The sequence below is a fragment of the Schistocerca gregaria genome, chromosome 3, assembly GCF_023897955.1.
Source record: "Schistocerca gregaria isolate iqSchGreg1 chromosome 3, iqSchGreg1.2, whole genome shotgun sequence".
NCBI classification, from domain to species: Eukaryota; Metazoa; Arthropoda; class Insecta; order Orthoptera; family Acrididae; genus Schistocerca; species Schistocerca gregaria.
In genome coordinates, this window is record NC_064922.1 from 756,258,980 (window position 1) to 756,281,807 (window position 22,828).

At 39.2% G+C, this 22,828-nt stretch overlaps 1 protein-coding gene across 6 annotated transcripts in view; it reads right to left on the reverse strand.

The window, feature by feature from the left end:
- Positions 1–746: 746 nt before the first annotated feature.
- Positions 747–22,828, reverse strand: part of LOC126353935 (uncharacterized) — a 340,432-nt gene continuing 318,350 nt past the window's right edge. For all 6 annotated transcript variants that reach the window (XM_050003197.1, XM_050003198.1, XM_050003202.1 and 3 more), the window contains one exon: positions 747–1,178. In XM_050003197.1, the coding sequence (XP_049859154.1) occupies positions 950–1,178 (229 nt within the window). In that variant the 3' untranslated portion in view covers positions 747–949. The remainder of the gene's footprint in view (positions 1,179–22,828) is intronic.

Sequence of the window (22,828 nt, forward strand, 5' to 3'; positions counted from 1 at the left end):
GTTGTGACAGCTTCTTACTTTCCTCATTTACTTCTGTTTCAATTATGAACACGTTGTTTGGCATCTTCATTTCCTTAGTTCATCCTTTTCTTTCTTTGTATGGATAAGTTCCATGAAATGAGTGTAGTAGCCTTTGCATCCATCTTATCCTTAATTAATACCTCACTATCTAGAGTTTGTGCACTTCTAATTTTTAATTTAAGTGGTTACATTACTGGTGAATAATTGTGCCATCTACTTTCTGTTTTCCTTCCTAAGTCTTGCAAGCAGGCAATAATATACAGTAGACATATATGTATTTTAAGTCTAATGTTTTTGTGTTGGTGATCCTTGTGGTAACTTGCAGTTTGTCGTCAAAGAATTTAACTAATTATTCAAGTTTGCTGGACTAATTTTCTAGAGTTCAGATTTTAATTTTATTTTTACTGAGAGGTTGCTCTTCTCTCTCTCTCTCTGGATAGCTTTCTGTGTTAGCCATATTTTATATTGCATGAATGAGATGGAGAAGATATTGACTGGTTCTGTTTACCTGGTTATAGAGTTACACTCATTTTTCATACTTGCATGTATGCATATGCACCTTCACCACAACATGTTTGCCCACAGAGGAGTTTGGTAGTTTGTTTTTTTAACTGTGCTATCGGTATGGATAAATAAACAAAGGAGTAATTAGTACTTCAAATCTGTCAACATTCTGGGATGGGAATTATGGATCAATAAGACAACTACAGTGCAGTAATAAGAGAGAATTTCATAATTAATTTTTATTTAAAATGTTATATTTATTAAATGTAAAATATCATTATCTTCCCAAAAATAAAAAAGCATTAGTAAAATTATTAGTAAATTTTATTTTATACCTTGGGCCACAGAGAGATTAAACTAATCAGACAAGCCATCACTGTACAGCACATAAAATACTATGGCCCAGCTATTTATGTTAATTACATCAGTCAAAAGATTCAGATGAACTATCATCACTGTCAACATTCATTGCTTTAGTTATTATATGTTTTGGGATGGTTTCTCCCTTCAGAAGTGCAGCATATATGTCATTCACAGCCTGATTTTCTGTTGTGGTATGAATAAAAGATAATTTTGTTTTCTTTGCATCTTTCTTTTCGACAGCTCTGTCATTTTTTGTCTTCTGTTGATGAACGTATCGCAGCACTTCACCACTGAAAAGTAAGAAAATGAATATAACAATAGCTATGTGCCTAACAACAACTTATGTAACATAATAATATGTAATGCCTCATGTTTGTTTTATGCAGCATTTCAAACATAAAGCTAAAAAAATTAAAGTTCCCTAAAATACAATACTATATGTGAAGATATAGCAACAATTTTTGTGAGATTCTTATGTGATCGTACCTCCCCGACAGCAGATGAAAGATTCAGTAGCACACAAAAATCACAAAACACACTGTAAATGTGAGGGAACCCAGGCAGCTATTTTAATTACAATAAGTAGTTGACAGCGTTTGTACTTTTTCTCAACAGACTATTCTAAATTAACTACAGAATAAAAAATTCTATGTTAGTTTGGCTCATATATGAATACATTACTTAAATCTGTTTTAACCAGTCCTGTTCCGCTAAGTGCATCCTTTGCTATAATATTAGAAATATATACAGCTGTAAATGTAAGGCTAAATCTATACTGGAATGTTGTTATTGTGTGGCATAATACAAAATGATGACTATATAACTTATGATTTCACTTTCAAAATATACCTTCTTACCAATCTCACTAAACAATAAAATGTTTGCTAATGGTTGTAGCATATCATTTACTGAGATGTGACAATATCATTTTTACAGAACTATTCACGGTACAAAATGAACTAAAAGGATCGCAAACAATGTTAGACAAGAAACTAAAAAATAGAAGTAGATGGGGTGTTAATCTATTACTTATCTTCAGTAGGAGAAATTCCAAGTGTTGCAAAAGACATTTAAAACTGAAACAAGCTTTCCCATCTCAGCAGTGCTTGGAGTTTTGCCTCCTCAAGTTAAGTAATGGAGATCAATTCAGTCTCCTTGTAATTTTAGTTTCCTCAAATGAATTTTTCTTTTAATACAATGAGCTAAAAGGTTAACAGTGGATGAGGCATCCAAACATAATATCTACACCTTATTTTTAATTTTCTTTAATATTTACACTTTATTTATTTCATTTGTCAGTTTATTTTATATTTCTGTATCAGCTTCTACCTTTCATTGCCTTCTTTCATATGTGTCAGTGCTCACTGATGTACAGTACTACCTTTGCTCTCCTACAATCAGTCACCTTTTTCCTTTGCTCTGCCATCCATTCTTCTCATAATTATTAGCTCCTTCTTAGCCTGGGAAACAGCACTGTCTGAGTTAAGTATTAACCAACCCATCTTTGTCTTTTAGATTGTAAAAAATGAGCTGTTAACTGCCTTTCTTCTACACAACCAGTTCTCTCAGTGTCATGAAACAACATGTATCAATAGAAAACACAGTGCTGCCACAGAGTGATGCAAGTAAGAAAAGGTAGCTTCAAAGAACAAAGACAGAAAAATAGTTGTAAAAACAGTAGCATAAAACTTAAAAATAGTAGGAATTTTAGAAGCTTAAAAATTTATTGTGCATCATAACAATCAATTCCTACTCATGCAGTTCATATTTCAAGATTATTAATTAGATTTTAATGTGTACTCAAAAATTGAAAAGTATATAGAAAATAAAAATTGCATGCTGCTAGTAAAATGACTTAAACATTACATTGTATTTAGGCTTCTGTACAAAAAAGGAGTCAATAAAATCTGACTTTCATTTCTGAACAATCTTGCAAATTTTCTCTTCACTGTTTTCAAGTTCCCTTCCTTTTTGCATAATTTTAATGTGCCTTCCATAATTTCTTAAGCTACCCTGACACCTCCCAAGTCTTTGTTCTTAATTGCTTCTCTCAGTCTTGCTCCTTTAAGCAAAGTATCAACAGAATGTTTTGTTTCTTTTCTCTCCCACGACACTGTCTTCATCTGTTCTTCAAGTTTCTGAAATTTTCAGTTTTGAAAGTTTTCCAATCTTTATTTGAGCTTGTCTGGCTGCTTTTTTTTCTTTTCCTCAGCTTTCAACTTCTCTTCCATTTTTCTTTGAGGTAATTTTCATAAATATTCGATCTCCATAGGCAAAGTTAAGTAAATCATTCATAGTTGGTACATCTGCTAAACTGTCGTAAGCTTTCAACACATCTTGAATTAATGGCCTGTCATTTAATAAACACACTGACACAGACGATTTTCCTCAGAAAAGAACTCTCTCAAGGTCACTATTCCCATGTGATACAGATAAACACAATTTTACTAAAGTTCCAAGAGATAGATATTTAAAACAGTAAAATTCATTTCTGCTATACACAATATCGCTACTAAAAATCAATTCTCACTGGCTGTTTAGTTGCAGAGAATTCTGCCTTTAGTGCATGCCATTAATTTCTCATGACTAGGTCTTTCACATCAGTGGATGCTAGTGCTTTAGTAAGGTCATTCATCCTTGAAATCTCTTTTACTTCTGTTGCTTGGAGACACTGAAAATGACGTAATAAGTTACCAATTTATGACACTGTTTACTGAACCAAATACACACACACACACACACACACACACACACACACACACACACACACACACAGAGAGAGAGAGAGAGAGAGAGAGAGAGAGAGAGAGAGAGAGAGAGAGTGGAAAGAAAGAAAGGCATCACCTCGGATCCAAGCGTTCTAGAACCTATACAGAAAATTGGAGTAGAGATCAATATAAACATCATTTCTGCCTGTTTTATTGCTCATGAAAACCATACATTGCATGTTGTACCACCACACAGCGAGACCTTCAGAGGTGGTGATCCAGAGACTGCTGTACACACCGGTACCTCTAATACACAATAGAAAGTCCTCTTGCATTGATGCATGTCTGTATTCATCATGTCATACTAGCCACAAGTTCATCAAGGCACTGTTGGTCCAGATTGCCCCACTCAACCGTGATTCGGTGTAGATCCCTCAGAGTGCTTTGTGGGGCACGTCTTACATAAACAGCCCTTTTCAATCTATACCAGGCATGTTCGATAGGGTTTATGTCTGAAGAACATGCTGGCCACTCTAGTCACAAGATATGATGATGATGAGGGCACAAATTGTCATTCACGAAGGCGAATGCCTCACCAATATGTTGCTGATATGGTTGCACTATACGTCGGAGGATGGCATTCTTGCATCATAAAGCCGTTACAGCCATGATCACCTGCAGTGTACGTCAGCCCCACATAATATCACCCCAAAACAGCAGGGAACCTCCACCTTGCTGCACTCACTGGACAGTGTGTCTATGGCGTTCAGACTGACCCAGTTGCTTCCAAACACAACTTCAACGATTGTCCAGTTGAAGGCATGTGTGACACTCATCGGTGAAGAGAACGTGATGTCAATCCTGAGCGGGTCAATTCGGCATGTTGTTGGGTCCATCTGTACCATGCTGCATGGTGTCGTAGTTGCAAAAATGGACCTCGCCATGGACGTCGGAAGTGAAGTTGCGCATCATGCAGCCTATTGAGCACAGTTTGAGTCATAACACGATGTCCTGTGGCTGCACGAAAAGCATTATTCAACATGGTGGAATTGATGTCAGGATTCCTCCAAGCCATAATCCGTAGGCAGCAGTGATCCACTGCAGCAGTAGCCTTTGGATGGCCTGAGCAAAGCATGTCATTAATAGTTTCTGTCTCTGTATCTCCGCTACGTTCGCTTTGGTTCACTCTGAGAAGCCTGGACACTTCCCTTGTTGAGAGCCCCTCCTGGCACATATCTAACTGCGGTATTGACTGTCTAGGCATGGTTGAACTACAGGCAACACAAGCCATGTACCTCATTCCTGGTGGAATGATCGGAACTGTACAGCTGTCGGATTCCCTCCACCTAATAGGCGCTCCTCATGCGTGGTTGTTTACATCTTTGAGCGGGTTTAGTGACATCTCTGAACAGTCAAAGGGACGGTGTCTGTGATACGATATCAACAATCAACATCTATCTTCAGGAGTTCTGGGAACCGCGGTGAGGCAAAACTTTTTTTGATAAGTGTAATTGTAAGATGCTAAGTACTGATTTTGTATCTTGTAACATACAGGGTACCTGTCTTTCTCAATTAAGGATTTTATGTGAACACACGTTTGCAAATTCTTCCTGCTATTCTTTCCCTAATATTTCTCACTTCAGTACAGACAACATGGGTAAGTGGCTCTGATGATCCAAAATTTTTTATTAATGGACAATATATATTCAGCAGTATCTAGAACAAAATTAAGTTCTGCTTTGATCTCAACAAACACATTTGTACTTCTCTGAATTTAGTAAATTCTTATCACGTAATGGAACAAAGTAAAAAAGCACCATAATCTGTACTGCTGGCCACTGCTCAAGAACTCTCCCTGCTCTCAGCCGTCTGTTTAATAGTCACCTGATTCCCCCAAACAGTTGCATTTTCACCACTTCTTTTTAAAAGAGATACAACAGTTGCCTTTTGTAAAAAATAGCATTTTAGTCGCCTGTTACAGCTTTTAAGACATGAAGGTTAGGCAATCCTGAAATTTATTTTTTCACATAACCTGCACGATTCAATTTAATAGGTCTATCCATACTTTCAGTTTAAAAATTGCCAGGTTTTCAGTAATTATACACTATCACCATTATTATTAGAATACTCTGCTGCTTTAATGACAACATGAATTTGGATACAGAATTTAGTATAAGGACTGAGAAAAACTTGCCTCCTTTCCAGATTATTCAATTTAATTAATTAATTATTATTTCAAAACTGCAGTCACCATTTTTAGACATGGGAACAATATGAAATTTGAAACCCGTCTGCTGGTCCACTACAAAGTTGCTTGGACTGAGTATCATGTTACATGTTACCCAAGAAAACTTTCAAAAATGGCTCTGAGCACTATGGGACTTAACATAAGAAAACTTTGTTATTGAAATGTCATGAAATTTTGAGAGTTAAATAATGAAGATACAATTTAAAACAGAGTTATCTGTCATCTCCATTACTGTAGAGTTTTTGATGCATATCACAATGCAGTCAAAATAATTCAGAGAACAGTTGTGTAGGAATCTGTGACACCACATTGTTTTTGTTTGCATTGATGAATGATCTCCACAAGTTGGACAAGAAATAGTAACAACTGTTTGATATTTTGGAGGACTACCTTTGGAATACAATGCAGCCTGACTTAACCTAAACTTCACTTTCTGTAAAACCAGTCACAGAGTTTCATTTTATTCCTCCAAAGAAACATTTCCCGACCACTTGGGAAGTTGAAGTATTGGAACAACCATTGAGTGTTTTGCAAATACAGATCACAGTGACTTTTCCAGCTGTACGAATTGAACGTTGCCCTCCCCTGCTGGGAACAATGGCAAGGAACATGGTCATCTAAACTGGTTTCAAAGGGGGTGAATCCCGGGCACCATGCAAAACTGTGTCAGTCATGGCTAACTACTGTGATATAAGGATGAGAGCTGCAGATCCAAAAGATGAATACTGTGATGTCACTGGGGAAGATACAGTGGTAGACTAGACACCATTGACATAACATGTGAAGCTGTGCACCTAAAACAGTCATCCACAAATATATAATGCTATTAGCCTCTTTGTGGGTAATTTGTACTGATATTTCTGTAATGAGGAAATGTAATAGTATGTGATAGAATAAGTGTGTACAGCACTGTGTAATGTATTTCATTTAAGTATCTGTGAAGTTGTTTCTAGACAAATGATGGTCAAGAATATGGATGTTAATTTGACTAGAGCTGTGTATCATGTGACAAAACGGAGGACAGAGATGCAGAGGAGAGATCATTGTATTTGGTGTTTTTGGAGCTGTGCGAATAAGGGAGGCTAGAACAGCCTGGGGGTATTTTAATTCTGTGGTAGGATCATGACTATACGATTGTTCAGAAGCTAATCTTCAGTTTATAATTTTGTGAGCTGTGAACATAGTGCAATTTACAGTGACTGTGATGTAATGAACTGTCCACTGCCTGCAACCACTGTACTAAAACTATTTTAGATTCAATTGGACCATTGTGTGTAGGACCATTACTCATAGCAAACCAATTTTCTATGGCTAAAGCAAAAATAATTCTAATATGTGCGAAATGTGCACTAATATCATCATTTTGTGATTCCACTGCTCAGTTTACTCTTATATCTCAGTATTTCACTGACTGACCTCATAGGTCACATCAATAATCATTAATCACTTAATAAGCACATAAAGCAATGGTGTGGAACGAACCCCTGTGCAGGTGAGTCATTTAACAGGTTGTACATTCACCCTCTGCTCCATTGCTAGCAGAAGTAGTTACCGCTAACCATATGTATAATTGCAATTGGGTAGGCTCGCCAGGGATTCAACTGTTTCCTTCTCACTTACCATGTATTTTGGGATCGAGTGTTACAGGAAATGTATATGCCTGAGAACAGTTACTGCGGGGGCTCAGAGCTATACGCAGTGCACAGCAGTAACAGTTTGGTACTGCAATCATTGAGCATATGTGAAGATTAATATAACAGTAGGCAGCAGCATAAGAGACTCTGCACTTTGTGCCTATTTTGTGCCACAACTTTTTTCACCGATTTGAGATACTGCTGGTGCATGTGAATTTCATAGATCTGCTGTGTTCATGCTACCATCAGTCTAGAAGGCAGTTGAATTGAGACACCACTGACCATTCCAGCACCGGCAAGTGTCTCTTTCTCAATTGCTGTGTCACACAAGCATGTGCTGCGACCATTTACATGCCATTGCCCTGCCATCTCAACGAGGTTGCTTGCTTCCACATGTCGCAGTAATAGTCAACGTTGCAGCAGTCACAAGTTATGCACAAGCATCAGTTGCATTATACATCTTGCGTTGCTAGACATCAGCCATGGCCAATGAGATGCCGAAACTTTCAAGTGATTATAGAACAAAGGATATTAGGAGTGACTGTAGTAGCCCTGGTCTCCCAAAGAAGAGTGGTTGGATGCCAGGAAAAGAACTCGCTCAATTACTGAATGCACCAAGTGAGAAATCAGATGAAAGTTCATATTCAAAATTGGAAAATATAAAATCTGAACTAGATGCAAGTATAAAATCTGAAATTGGAGGTTTAAAAACTGAACTTGGAGATACCATAAGTTACCGTATTTACTCGAATCTAAGCCGCACCTTTTTCCCGGATTTTGTAATCCAAAAAACTGCCTGCGGCTTAGAATCGAGTGCAAATCAAGTGGAAATTCTGAAAAAAGGTGGTGGGTGCCGCCACAACTTACTTCTGCTGTCGAATATATGTAGCGCTACACTGGCATGCTTTGTAGGCACAAAGATAAATACTGGTGCCAAAACCTCTGCGCCGGTAAATAAATAAATAATAAAAAAAAAAGGTGGAAGACGAGCTATTTTCTCTGCCCCGAGTTTCAACCACTGCATTTTCATACATTATCCAACGAAGTAAATACAAATTCCGTATTGTTCATCTTCAAATGTAGCAGCATTTCAATGTACTACGAAAATCTGACTGGCAAGACTGTTTGGGATGTTTGTCAATATGGCCAACTCTACATTCTGAATTATTTCCTATCTGTGAGAAGAGATGGTTACTAATAGGAACTTTTTATAAATTGTGAATCACATACAGTATTCTCGTCACCATAAGAATAATACACATATAAACATTTTGCCATGTATTGTTTCATATTTGCTGCTATCTCATTTAAATCCTGTCTGCCTAATAAACTACGAAACTAGAGTGAGACAACAGCAAACGCGGAAGAATATACATATCATGTCATGTTTATATTCGTATTATTCTTATGCTTAATAGTGATACAGTCAGAAATGAAGCATGGCAATTGACTAGATTTTTAAATCTAAGATTACTCTAATTTCTGTGTAGAATGCAATGTATAAAGAGGCGCTTGCAAAGATTTTCAAATGGAAAAAAAAAACTCTTGTTCAGAACATTTTCTATCATATGCAGTCTATTATTTGGTTCTTGTTGATCATTATCAAAGAAAGCAGCAGTGTAAGTAACAACAAATAGCAGTTTCTTGCCATTGTTTCGCTAATGATATGATTTCTCTCCTTTTTTAAAAAAAAAAAAAAAAAAAAAAAAAAAAAAAAAAAAAAAAAAAAAAAAAGGACAGCGGTAGCATGCACAAAAATCAAGCCATGCCGCGAGCAATGACAGGCTGTAAACACACACTATCAGAATGCGACAAACAATGCATGACACAGTACAGTAATGCATTTTCAGCATAGAGTGACGTAAACACCTATAACAAAGAAAACTGCACTTATCAGATCAAAGCAAAATAAGCAATCGATTCAAACCAGACGAAGCACGTGAAAAAGGAAGGTTACCCATATAAATACGGACAGAGCGCCTTACGCATAGCAAGGGTTACCTGGTAAAACTTAACTGTTAAGCTAATGACTCAAACCAAACTACTGTAGATGTATCGTCATTCATTCGACTTAAATTGTGTCTCATATTACAATGGACCTACTTTGTTTCGATTTGGAGGTGTGGCCTAAAATGTTTCTATCTCCTTGAATTTCGGGTCTCAAATTTCAGGTGCGGCTTAGATTCGGGAAATTTTTTTTTTCTTAATTTCGAGTCTCATTTTTTAGGTGCGGTTTAGATTCAAGTGCGGCTTAGATTCGAGTAAATATGGTATGTAGCAGCTGCGCAAGCACGTATGAATAAGGTGTCCTAAGGCATTTGGAGCAACATAAAGCCATTCAGTGGTAAAAATAGGTACCATGCAGTAGATTTCTTGGCTATGTGCAATTCTGTGTGAGGAAACTCAGTGTGCTAATACAGTTACACAGAGCATTAGGGGTATTACCAAAAATATCAACACTAAAAAGAAGGATGCCAGGAAAATTGCAATGGGATCTAATACACAGCCCTACTGATTCAGTGCAAGAGTTTTTGAATTTTTGTTAATTGGTGGGAACATGGACAGGACACTGTGCTCTAAACCAAAACTGGTAGAACACAAGCAAGGTAGAAATCAGAATAAGGGTAACAATTATGGAAATAATTTCAATGGCAATGTGAACAAGTGGTCAAGTACTAGGAATGGGCATAGTGACAATGACAGGGAATGGAGAAACAGGTAGTAGAGAGAAGAAAGAATCCATTTTGTCTCTGGAATGTGAATGAGTTTAGGCTGTATATTGACAGGTGATATGGTAGTGATAAGTGAAGAAATTTATGTTCCAGTATATTAGTTGCATATGTGTAACAGTTAAGCATACTGAAGATTATTTACATTTACTTATTGCTGTGTGCATGCGAGGCGTGTTTTTTAAGTAAGATCCATTTTGTTGTAGACACTAGTAGTTCATGCACATACCGCAACGAGCACATGCGTCACGTACCGGCATGCCTCGGGAACAACTGTGCTCAGTTTCAGTTCTGTTGCTAACCTGTACGGTTCTGTTTTGTGCTTTCAAAGTGTTTAAGATGGTCAACTCGCCTGCTGCGTGTGAGGTTCGCTCAGTGATATGGTTTTCATCAGCAAGGAACCTGTCTGCTGTTAAGAGTGAAAGCAAAATGCGTAAGTGAGTACAAGAATTCAAAGATGGCCATGACAATGTCCATGATGAGGACCACTCCAGTTGCTCTTCTATGATTACAGACCATTTGGTGGCTTCAGTTGAAGTGAAGATTCGTGAGAACATGCGCTTCACAATAACAGGTCTCTCAAACGAATTTCCTGACGTGTTCAGATCAGTGCTTTACAACATTGTTTCTGAACACCTAATGTTTAGGAAACTGTGCTTCTGTTGGGTCCCGAAACTCCGAATAGAGGACCACAAAAATCAAAGATTTGAGTGTGCGATGAAGTTCTTAACTCGTTATCATGAAGAAGGTGACGGCTTATTGAGTTAGATTGTGCACAATCATGGCGTTGGTGTTTTGGGATATGCATAGTGTTTTGTTGATCAACTTCATGCAACAAGAAACCACTATCAATGCAGAAGCATACTGCCAAACCCTGAGAAAGCTACGCAGAGCAATTCAAAACAAAAGACGCGGCATGCTGACAAAGGGAATTGTCCTTCTCCATGACAGTGCAAAACCTCACACTGCAGGTCAGACCCACAATTTATTGGACAGTTTTAGCTGGGAAGTTTTAGACTACCCACCCTATAGTCCTGATCTTGCACCAAGCGATTACCATCTGTTCCTCCACCTCAAACCACACCTCAGTGGCAACCGTTACAAAGATGACGACAACGTGAAAACAGCAGCAAACTTTTGGTTATTGGAGCAGGCGGCAAGTTTTTATGAAGATGGTATTTTAAAATTGGTTGAGAGCTATGATAAGTGTGTGAACAAACTTGGCAACTATGTCAAAAAATAGAGTGAAGTATGTACTTTCTGAAAATAATTAATTTTTTAAATAACCTTTCATTGTGTACTTATGTTCAAACGGACCTCACTTCAAACACACGCTTCATACCTTTAAGAAATTATGATCTATGTACGGCAAATGTAATTGTTGCTTTGGGAGTTTGATCAGTAATTGTAGTCAGCAATAATATCGGGATGTAGGAAGAAAGCTTGAGGAGACAACAGGTTTTGAGAAGAAAAGTTGCACCTGGAACTTGTGGCAGGTGCATGGGGGTGACTGGGGGGGAGGGGGAGGGGGGGGGGGGGAGAAAACTTGGCAAGGGAAAATATCTGTAATCTGAAAAAAGGTGATATAATGATATAATTGTAATTAGATATTATATGCAATGAAATGGTACTAAGTGTTTGCTGGGTGAAACAGCAAATAATGCACCTGTTTAAGTAAAATGTTTATGAATTATGAAGTCTACAGATGTGATTAGGTTCTGAGAGTGATTCATAAAGAATCTGTATTTGTCTGTGCATTTTGTTCTGTGCTCCAAGATCTTTCACACAGTGAACACATGGTAAACCAGGGAGGGGTTCAATAGCCTGATCACTGGGAAGCCATGAGGTTGCAATTAAAGGCAACTTCTGATTTTCGTCATTTGTTTGGTGCTTGTCAGCATAATGATTTTGCTGACGAGGAGTACATTGCACTGGTGGCTGTACTTTGATGCAAGAGAGGTGGTCTTCTGAAACAAGGGACCCAAGGGGGAGGTCCCTGAAACTGGAAGACTGCAACGAGGGCATAACCAGTGAAGTGGTGTGTAACGACATGAAGAACTGGAGATAGACAACTTCATTTAAATTGATATGATTGATGTTCATAGAGAATAATTATTGAAATTTATAAATGTATTTAGAAAATAAAAATCACTTACAGTTTAGATGTGTAATTGCTTACACATCACTTATTTCAGTGCCTACTCAGGTTTTGGCACAGTTTTATTTGTACTCACATTTGTTTATTATTTATACACAGTTTTGTAATAGTATGGGGTGGAAGGCTCGGTGCTACTTCATGTAGCCATCACTGTGGTAATAACTTCGTGAAGTGGGGATATGTAACATAACAGGTGAAACTGTGCATCTAAAACAGTCATCCTCAAATACAGAAAGTTATTACCCTCCGTGTGGGTAATTTGCACTGATATTTCATTTTCTATGTTGATTTAATAATAAATTTGTGTATTAATAATTGTAGAAGGATTTTAATAACATGACGCAAAATGGGCAAGTAAGAAATATAGTAGATGTTTTGACAAATAGTTGCTGTTCCGTATCATGGAATATATTAAAATAAAAGTAAATGTAATGAGAAAATATAATAGTACGTGATACAATAAGTGTGTACAGAACTGTGTAATGTATTTGTTAAGTATTTATATACTGTGAAAAGTGTTTCTAAATGAATGGTGGTCAACTATATGGATGTTAATTTGACTAGAGCAGTGGGCCAAGTCACAAAACGCAGGACAGAAAGGCAAGGCAGACAGCGCGGTATTTAGTGAGCTGGGAGTCACGCAGGTAATGTGGGCTAGAATGGCCAGGGGCACACACATTTTAATTCCGTGGTACGATCATGCCTATACAATTGTTCAGAAGCTAGTCTTCAGTTTATACATTTGTGAGCTGTAAACATTGTGCAAGTTACAGTGAGTGTGATGTCATGAACTGTTTACTGCCTGCAGGTACTGTGCTAAAACTATTTTAGATTCTATTAGACTAATATGTGTAGGAGCACCATTCACAGCAAACCAATTTTTTATGACTAAAGAAACAATATAATTGTAACATGTGCTAAACATGCATTAATATCCTTAATTCCTGATTTCATTGCTCACTTTTCTCTTATTTCGCAGTATTTCACTGACTGACCTCATAAGCCATATTGATAATCGTTAATCACTTATGTAAGGGCATAAAGCAACGATGTGTAACGAAACTCCTGTGCAGACAAGTCGTTTAACAGTTGTGCACTAGCCCTCAGCTGGACTGCTAGCAGCAGTAGTTACTGCTAAACGTAGGTATGATTGCAACATTGATACAAGCTGCAGTCTCCAAGTAGTATTGGTATCATGTGTACTGCTGTGCTCAGTGTTATGCTTACTACCTTTCTAGTGAATACTGAACTGCCAGTGTCAGTAAGAGCAAACACAATAGTGCTATTTTACACTGCAACAATGTTGGTTATACACCTCAACATGTTTTTATCATCGTCTCCCGGAAAACATTACTGATCAAGGAAACAGATATGAGATGGAGTACACTTACACATACACACATGTACGTGTGAACAGAAGAGACATATATCATTACTGGATCACAGTGGTTACTTATGGTCCCATATCTCCAATATCACCAATGTGGCCGACTATGCTGGTAAAGTTTGAGAGTATGTGCACAGCTTTCCAGAAGAAAGTATTTTGTTGGGCAAAACAGTGATGGAAACATTCATAGTACATTTGCAGTTCAACAAAGTTAATAAAATGTAATTTCCTTTTACATGAGAACAAGGAATTTCATCTGGCTCAGGCATCTAAAATGGAAGGTTAAATGGGAGGCTACCAAGAAAAAATGCCTGTGGTTCATTTAGCAACTACAAAGAAACTGGTTCACCCATCTAATATTGTGTAGGGCCCCCACAAGCATGCAGACGTGTCGCAACATGACGTGACATGGACCTGACTAATGTCTGAAGTAGTGCTGGAGGAAATTGACACCATGAATCATGCAGGGCTGTCCATAAATCTGTAAGAGTACGAGGGGGTAGAGATCTCTTCTGAACAGCATGTTACAAGGCATCCCAGATATGCTCAATGAACTTCATGTCTGGGGAGTTTGGTGGCCAGTGGAAGTGCTTAAACTCACAAGTGTGCTCCTGGAGGCACTCTGTAGCAGTTCTGGACATGTGGGGATGTCATACTGTCTTGCTGTAATTGTCCAAGTCCATCTGAATGCACAATGGATGTGAATTGATGAGGTGATCATACAGGATGCTTACGTACATGTCACCTGTCAGACTCATATCTAGACATATCAGGGGTCCCATATCACCCACACAATTACAGAGCACCAGCTTGAACAGACCCCTGCTGACATGCAGGGTCCACAGATTCATGAGGTTGCCTCCATATCCATACTCATCCATCTGTTTCATACAATTTGAAAACAGACTTGTGCGACCACGCAACACGTTTCCAGTCATCAACGGTCCACTGTCTGTGTTGACGGGCCTAGATGAGGCGTAAAGCTTTGCATTGTGCAATCATCAAGGGATTTGTGAGTGGACCTTTGGCTCCAAACACCCATACTGATGATGTTTCATTGAAAGGTTCACACGCTGACACTTGTTGATGGCCCAGCACTGAAATCTGCAGCAATCTGCAGAAGGGTTGAACTTCTGTCACTATGAATGATTCTCTTCAGTCAATGTTCGTCCTGTTCTTGCAGGATCTTCTTCCAGCTGCAGCGATGTTGGAGATTTGATGTTTTACCAGATTCCTGATATTCATGGTACACTCGTGAAATGGTTGTATGTGAAAATCCCGATTTCATCGCTATCTTGGAGATGTGTACCATTCTTCGTGTCCCAACTATAACAACACGCTCAAACTCACTTAAATCTTGATAACCTGCCTCTGAAGCAGCAGTAAATGATCTAACAACTGTACCAGGCACTTGTCTTATACCTGCATTGCCGACTGCAGTGTTGTATTCTGCCTGTTTACATCTCTCTATATTTTAATATGCATGCCTATACCAGTTTCTTTGGTGCTGCAGTGTATTATAATGGTAAATATCTATAACTTATAGACAACAAAGTCGACTGTGCAACATCCTGCTAATCTGACCTGCCTCATCCTATCTGTAGTTCTAATATTACACATCACAAGTTCCAACAACAGTTGAAAGGAACATAGTATATATCCATAGAAAACACGGTAGTTATCACTTAGCAAACTGCAGTCTGTAGTACTGCTGTGTCCATGTGTGACATCAAATAGCACTGACCAACAACAGCTTGTTAGATGCAGCTGCTTGTTTGTTAAATTTCTAAGTGTATTGGATTTCATAAATATTGTAAGCATCTTTTCTTCCATGTATGACAGTAGAATCTATTCGAAATCATATGACCATCCAAATTATCACAGGTGTCTACAATGTTTCAATGGTGGAAAGAACAGTTTCATTTTAAACTTCTGGGTCTTGAAATGTCCACATGATGTACTGCAGAGAACAATGAAAATGTATATTTATGGAGCACTTGTTTTGATTTCCTGGAAGCCCAGCACTGCTGAAGCCTCTTCTTTGGATTAATCTATTTTGGTAATGGTAGCTCTATCATGAAGGTACAGTTTATGCAGATGCAATCATACTGTTTACATTCACACTATTTTTCTAGATGACTGCTTTGCTCAGGAGTCACTTTCACAGCAGTGATTGCCGTACGAGAGGTGGAAAACCACTGCTTCAATTAGGAAATTCAGTTCGTCTTCCACTACTAGGCCGCCTGCCTCCATAGCATGGCTGACTGTGGTTAGGCAGAACCTGTTGTCAATTCCTTGTACTGCCAGAGTTTTTCCTTGTTGGGAGGACTAGTATGGGGTGTACTCAGCCTCCTGAGGCCAACTCAGGAACCACTCTATTGATTAATATTGGTCCCAATTTCAAGAAACCCATCAACGACTAAGTCAGCAATGTACTGACCACATATTTCTCTGTATTGGATCCACTGCCAGTGGCAGAGGATGACATGGCAGTTGGTTGGGCCCAATTGTCTCATCAAGGCCAGAATGAGGAACTTTACATTTACCACTGCCAGGTTCAGCAAGCACAATTCTCTCACGAGTTCTATGAATTTACACAACATTCAATGAAGTAGCTCTATATGTTTCTGTGATCTTTAGTCTGAAGTCCGGTTTGATGCAACTTTCCATGCTAGACTATCCTGTACAGGCCTCTTTGCTCTCTACTTAACTGTAGCACCCTGAATCCACTTGAAACAGCTTATTGTATTCAACCATTGGTCTCCTAATACAATTTTTAACCCCCTCCCCAAAGAACACCAAAATTGCTTATTCCTTGGTGTATCAGGGTGTGTCCTAAAAACCAATCACTTCTGTTAGCCAAGTTGTAGCAAAAATGTTTCTCATCAACCAGTTCAGCAGCTTTTAGTTAGTTATCTGATCCACCTATCTAATCTTCAGTAGTCTTCCATAGCAACACATATCAAAAGCACTTGTTTCCTTCTTGCTCAACTGTTTATTGTTCATGTTTCACTTCTGTACAAAGTTGCACTTGACACAAATACTCCAGAAAAGGCTTCTTAACACTTAAATTTTTATTCAATAGTGACAAATTTGTCTTTTTTTAAACAACTTTCATGCTATAGCCACACTGCATTTATTTTCCCTCTATTCCAGCTATTGTCAATTACTTTGCTTCCCAAATAGCAAAACTCATCTATTACTGTCTTACTACCTAAACTAATGCCATCACCATTGCCTGATTTAACTTGACAATGTAGCATTACCCTTGTTTTGCTTTTAATGCTATTCATCTTGTTAGTTCTTTCCAAGACACTGTTCATTCCCTTCAACTGTTCTTCAAAGCTCTTTGTTGTCTCTGTCTGAATTACAATGTCATAAAGAGAACTTCAAAGTCCTTATTTCTTCTTGACTTTCTTTACTGCTTGTCACTCTACCAAATGAATAAAGTTAAGGATTGCTATAACTCTGTCTCACTCTCTTCTCAACTACTGTTTGTAAGTGCACTCTGGTTTCTATAAAAGCTATAACCAATGTTTCATGTCCCTGTATTCTGTCCCTGCCACTTGCAGGATTTCAAAGGGTGTATTCCACTCTATACAGTCAAAAGCTTTTTCTAAATCTACAAATGCTGTAAATGTAGGTTTGTTTTTCTTTAGGTTGTAGGTTTGCTTTTCTTGAGTTTGTCTTCAAAGGTAAGTTGTGGGGCCACCACAACCTTGCTTGTTCCTACATTTCAAAACCCCAACTAAAATTTCACGAATATGGCTTCTATTACTCTTTCCATGTTTCTGTAAATAAATCAAGCCTTATTAAACTAAATATTCACATCTGTCAGCACCCACTTTCTTTGGAATTGGTATATTCTTCTTGAATACTGATGTTTATTTCACACGACTCTTTGAGTCTTGCATATCAGGCAAAACAGTTTTGTCATGGTATGGCTTTGCCATTTTGAAGTCTCTGTCAATTTCATGTCTGTATTCGCTGTTGCCTGATTCACTGGGCGAATTTTTATACTGTCTCGTCTTGCAAATTAAATTCAATAACTCATGTGTTTTGTAAGTGCTTTGTCTTTTTGGATATTTGATACTCTGTTGCCTTCGGCATACCGTCTCTTCTTCATATTTGAAACTCTCAACAACTACTAGTTATTTCAATTTATCCTAGTCCTATCAGCTTGATTTCCTGCCTTTCTGTAGTTTTTTTAATTTTAATATAGAGTTCATAACCAACAGCACATGATCGAATGTACAGCTGCCCCTGGAAACGTTTTGCAATATAAAACATAATTTCAAAATTTTTCTTACAATTATGTATGTAATCAACCTGAAACCTTCTGATAGCTCTAGGTATCTCCATCAAATGAAACCTCTTTCATCAATCTTAAATGAAGCGCCAGCAATGATTAAATAGTAGTCTGTGAAAATTCTGGCTTTCTATTTCATCCCTTTCCCCCAGTCCACATTCTCATCCTTTCTTTCTCTGGTACCTCAGCTGCTAGATGGAAGTGCCTTAATCTATAAGTGCTGCTGTCACCACTGTTGTACTGGCTAAGAGAGACGCCCATTCCCCCAGCCTATCAGCACCTTTGGCTGCTACTCTATCAGTCAGTTGTGATTTCACTGCACTACTGGACTGATCTCACTACACATTGTTGTGGTGTTCTGGATTCACTACACCTTAGGCTTTCCATTTTAGTTTACTAGCTGGAATGTTATTCCACCATGCCTTCTACATTTTTTCCTTTCTCATGTTGTTGTGCACCAATTTACTCTCTGGTGGCTCTCCACAGGTTCTCTAGTCATTCCAGGTCTTGTCTGATTCCTGTCACTATAATACGTAACGAGGTCAAAGGTTAGCAGTGTCCCATTGAATGCAAAGCTCATGCAACTTGTAGTACAGCAACAGCTCCTCCTGCAGCAGCAGTTACAACAGCAGTTTTACCAAAAGAAGCAAACTTATTTGCTCCATCAGGGTATTTAGGATTGCCTACAGATTTGGGGTTCCCACCCATACAGGCTGCTGTCACTCGCTAGACACAGAGCCACCCATCTGCATTTCCACTGTCCAACAAAGCCAAAGAGAATAGTGACATATACTCACAGCAGCTGAAAAAGCACTTTGCCAATTTTCAGGTTTTGGATGATGCTCTCCAACAGTTGCTCTTCCTTTCTTGGGCTTCTCCAGAGACATTTACCTTACTATGGAACTTGGCTCCACTCTCAAAACCTGTCACACCCATGTTTGAGGAGATGTGCTTATTGCCGTTAAAAAGTGTTATTCACAGTGATTCCACATGTTCACATAATGCTTCGAGTTCCATCAATACTACAAACAAGCTGCTAAGTTACACCGATCATGAGTGACAGATATGCAAGGGTTGAGTTGACAGTGTGATTTCACTTGTACAAACCTAGCTTGCAAAACTTCACATGAAGATTCTTTTATTCAAGATGTAGTCATCCAATTTGCTCTCAATCCAGAAGTATGCACTGCAGCCCTGTAACTATACAAACCTTTCGTGGACAGTATTTTGAAAATCATGCACTCTTTCAAGAGCGCATATGCAGCAAATGAATGCCTCATGGTTCAACCTCAGGTAGCAGTGTTCCAGCTGCTGCCTCAGGGACAGAATTCTCTTGTCTTTTTGCTGAAGGTGGTGTCATGATTCGTTGATATCAGACTTGTCAAGGACCTCTGAACAGCCTGTCACGCCCCTTTGGTGTAAGCAGCAGAGTTTTCCATCATGATTGCTTCATATAAAACCTATGAATGGACTTATTGGGTCTCTCATCACATTGCACCCATTGTGGGAAAGATGGGCACCTTTGAACTATTTGTCATCATCTATTGGGACAACTGGAAGCCACTCCTCACATGCGTCAAGGGACGGTGCACAAACTTCGGGCAGTTGTTACTCAGAGCACCCCTCCTGCCACTACGTTGTTTCCCAATCTTATGGTTGCAAACCAGGATGTCTGTTTGCAGCTTGACACAGGAGTTACAATTACTCTGATTAACCTCCAAATGTATGCTGCTACTGACTTTCCACCCAATCCCCAAAGCTTACAGGAGCTGCAAGCTTTCTTTGGAAGGTAAATTATTATTTTTATTATTATTATTATTTCTTACTTATCTCAGACGTTATGTCTGGTCAAAAGTAGAAAGTGACGCGGACCTTGATCAAGCGTGACTTCCTTTTAACTATACGGTATATGTCATATTACATTTAGGAACTTTTAGGTAATTGAACATGTATCAATAATTACGGATTTCTGTTAGTTGTATATATAAGTTTGGATGTAGCTGTATTGCATTGATGTACTGGTGGATATTGTGTGGTATGACTTTTTATTGGTGAGTATGATGTCAGGTTCGTTATGTTGTGTTGTTTTATTGGTTATAATGGTTCTGTTCCAGTATAATTTGTATTCATCATTCTCCAGTACATTTTGTGGTGCATACTTGTATGTGGGAACGTGTTGTTTTATAAGTTTATGTTGTAAGGCAAGCTGTTGATGTATTATTTTTGCTACATTGTCATGTCTTCTGGGGTATTCTGTATTTGCTAGTATTGTACATCCACTTGTGATGTGATCTACTGTTTCTATTTGTTGTTTGCAAAGTCTGCATTTATCTGTTGTGGTATTGGGATCTTTAATAATATGCTTGCTGTAATATCTGGTGTTTATTGTTTGATCCTGTATTGCAATCATTAATCCTTCTGTCTCACTGTATATATTGCCTTTTCTTAGCCATGTGTTGGATGCATCTTGACCGATGTGTGGCTGTGTTAGATGATACGGGTGCTTGCCATGTAGTGTTTTCTTTTTCCAATTTACTTTCTTCATATCTGTTGATGTTATGTGATCTAAAGGGTTGTAGAAGTGTTTATGAAATTGCAGTGGTGTAGCCGATGTACACTCCTGGAAATTGAAATAAGAACACCGTGAATTCATTGTCCCAGGAAGGGGAAACTTTATTGACACATTCCTGGAGTCAGATACATCACATGATCATACTGACAGAACCACAGGCACATAGACACAGGCAACAGAGCATGCACATTGTCGGCACTAGTACAGTGTATATCCAACTTTCGCAGCAATGCAGGCTGCTATTCTCCCATGGAGACGATCGTAGAGATGCTGGATGTAGTCCTGTGGAACGGCTTGCCATGCCATTTCCACCTGGCGCCTCAGTTGGACCAGTGTTCGTGCTGGACGTGCAGATCGCGAGAGACGCCGCTTCATCCAGTCCCAAACATGCTCAATGGGGGACAGATCCGGAGATCTTGCTGGCCAGGGTGGTTGACTTACACCTTCCAGAGCACATTCGGTGGCACGGGATACATGCGGATGTGCATTGTCCTGTTGGAACAGCAAGTTCCCTTGCCGGTCTAGGAATGGTAGAACGATGGGTTCGATGACGGTTTGGATGTACCGTGCACTATTCAGTGTCCCCTCGACGATCACCAGAGGTGTACGGCCAGTGTAGGAGATCGCTCCCCACACCATGATGCCGGGTGTTGGCCCTGTGTGCCTCGGTCGTATGCAGTCCTGATTGTGGCGCTCACCTGCACGGCGCCAAACACGCATACGACCATCATTGGCACCAAGGCAGAAGCGACTCTCATCGCTGAAGACGACACGTCTCCATTCGTCCCTCCATTCACGCCTGTCGCGACACCACTGGAGGCGGGCTGCACGATGTTGGGGCGTGAGTGGAAGACGGCCTAACGGTGTGCGGGACCGTAGCCCAGCTTCATGGAGATGGTTGCGAATGGTCCTCGCCGATACCCCAGGAGCAACAGTGTCCCTAATTTGCTGGGAAGTGGCGGTGCGGTCCCCTACGGCACTGCGTAGGATCCTACGGTCTTGGCGTGCATCCATGCGTAGCTGCGGTCCGGTCCCAGATCGACGGGCACGTGCACCTTCCGCTGACCACTGGCGACAACATCGATGTACTGTGGAGACCTCACGCTCCACGTGTTGAGCAACGCGGCGGTACGTCCACCCGGCCTCCCGCATGCCCACTATACGCCCTCGCTCAAAGTCCGTCAACTGCACATACGGTTCACGTCCACGCTGTCGCGGCATGCTACCAGTGTTAAAGACTGCGATGGAGCTCCGTATGCCACGGCAAACTGGCTGACACTGACGGCGGCGGTGCACAAATGCTGTGCAGCTAGCGCCATTCGACGGCCAACACCGCGGTTCCTGGTGTGTCCGCTGTACCGTGCGTGTGGTCATTGCTTGTACAGCCCTCTCGCAGTGTCCGGAGCAAGTATGGTGGGTCTGACACACCAGTGTCAATGTGTTCTATTTTCCATTTCCAGGAGTGTATTTATATGAGTGATTGCTTTGTGTATTTTGCTAGTTTCTGCTCGTTCTATAAAGAATTTTCTTAAATTGTCTACCTGTCCATAATGTAGGTTTTTTTATGTCGATAAATCCCCATACTCCTTCCTTTCTGCTTAACGTGAATCTTTCTGTTGCTGAATGTATGTGATGTATTCTATATTTGTGGCATTGTGATCGTGTAAGTGTATTGAGTGCTTCTAGGTCTGTGTTACTCCATTTCACCACTCCAAATGAGTAGGTCAATATTGGTATAGCATAAGTATTTATAGCTTTTGTCTTGTTTCTTGCTGTCAATTCTGTTTTCAGTATTTTTGTTAGTCTTTGTCTATATTTTTCTTTTAGTTCTTCTTTAATATTTGTATTATCTATTCCTATTTTTTGTCTGTATCCTAGATATTTATAGGCATCTGTTTTTTCCATCGCTTCTATGCAGTCGCTGTGGTTATCCAATATGTAATCTTCTTGTTTAGTGTGTTTTCCCTTGACTATGCTATTTTTCTTACATTTGTCTGTTCCAAAAGCCATATTTATATCATTGCTGAATACTTCTGTTATCTTTAGTAATTGGTTGAGTTGTTGATTTGTTGCTGCCAGTAGTTTTAGATCATCCATGTATAGCAAATGTGTGATTTTGTCTGGGTATGTTCCAGTAATATCGTATCCATAATTTGTATTATTTAGCATGTTGGATAGTGGGTTCAGAGCAAGGC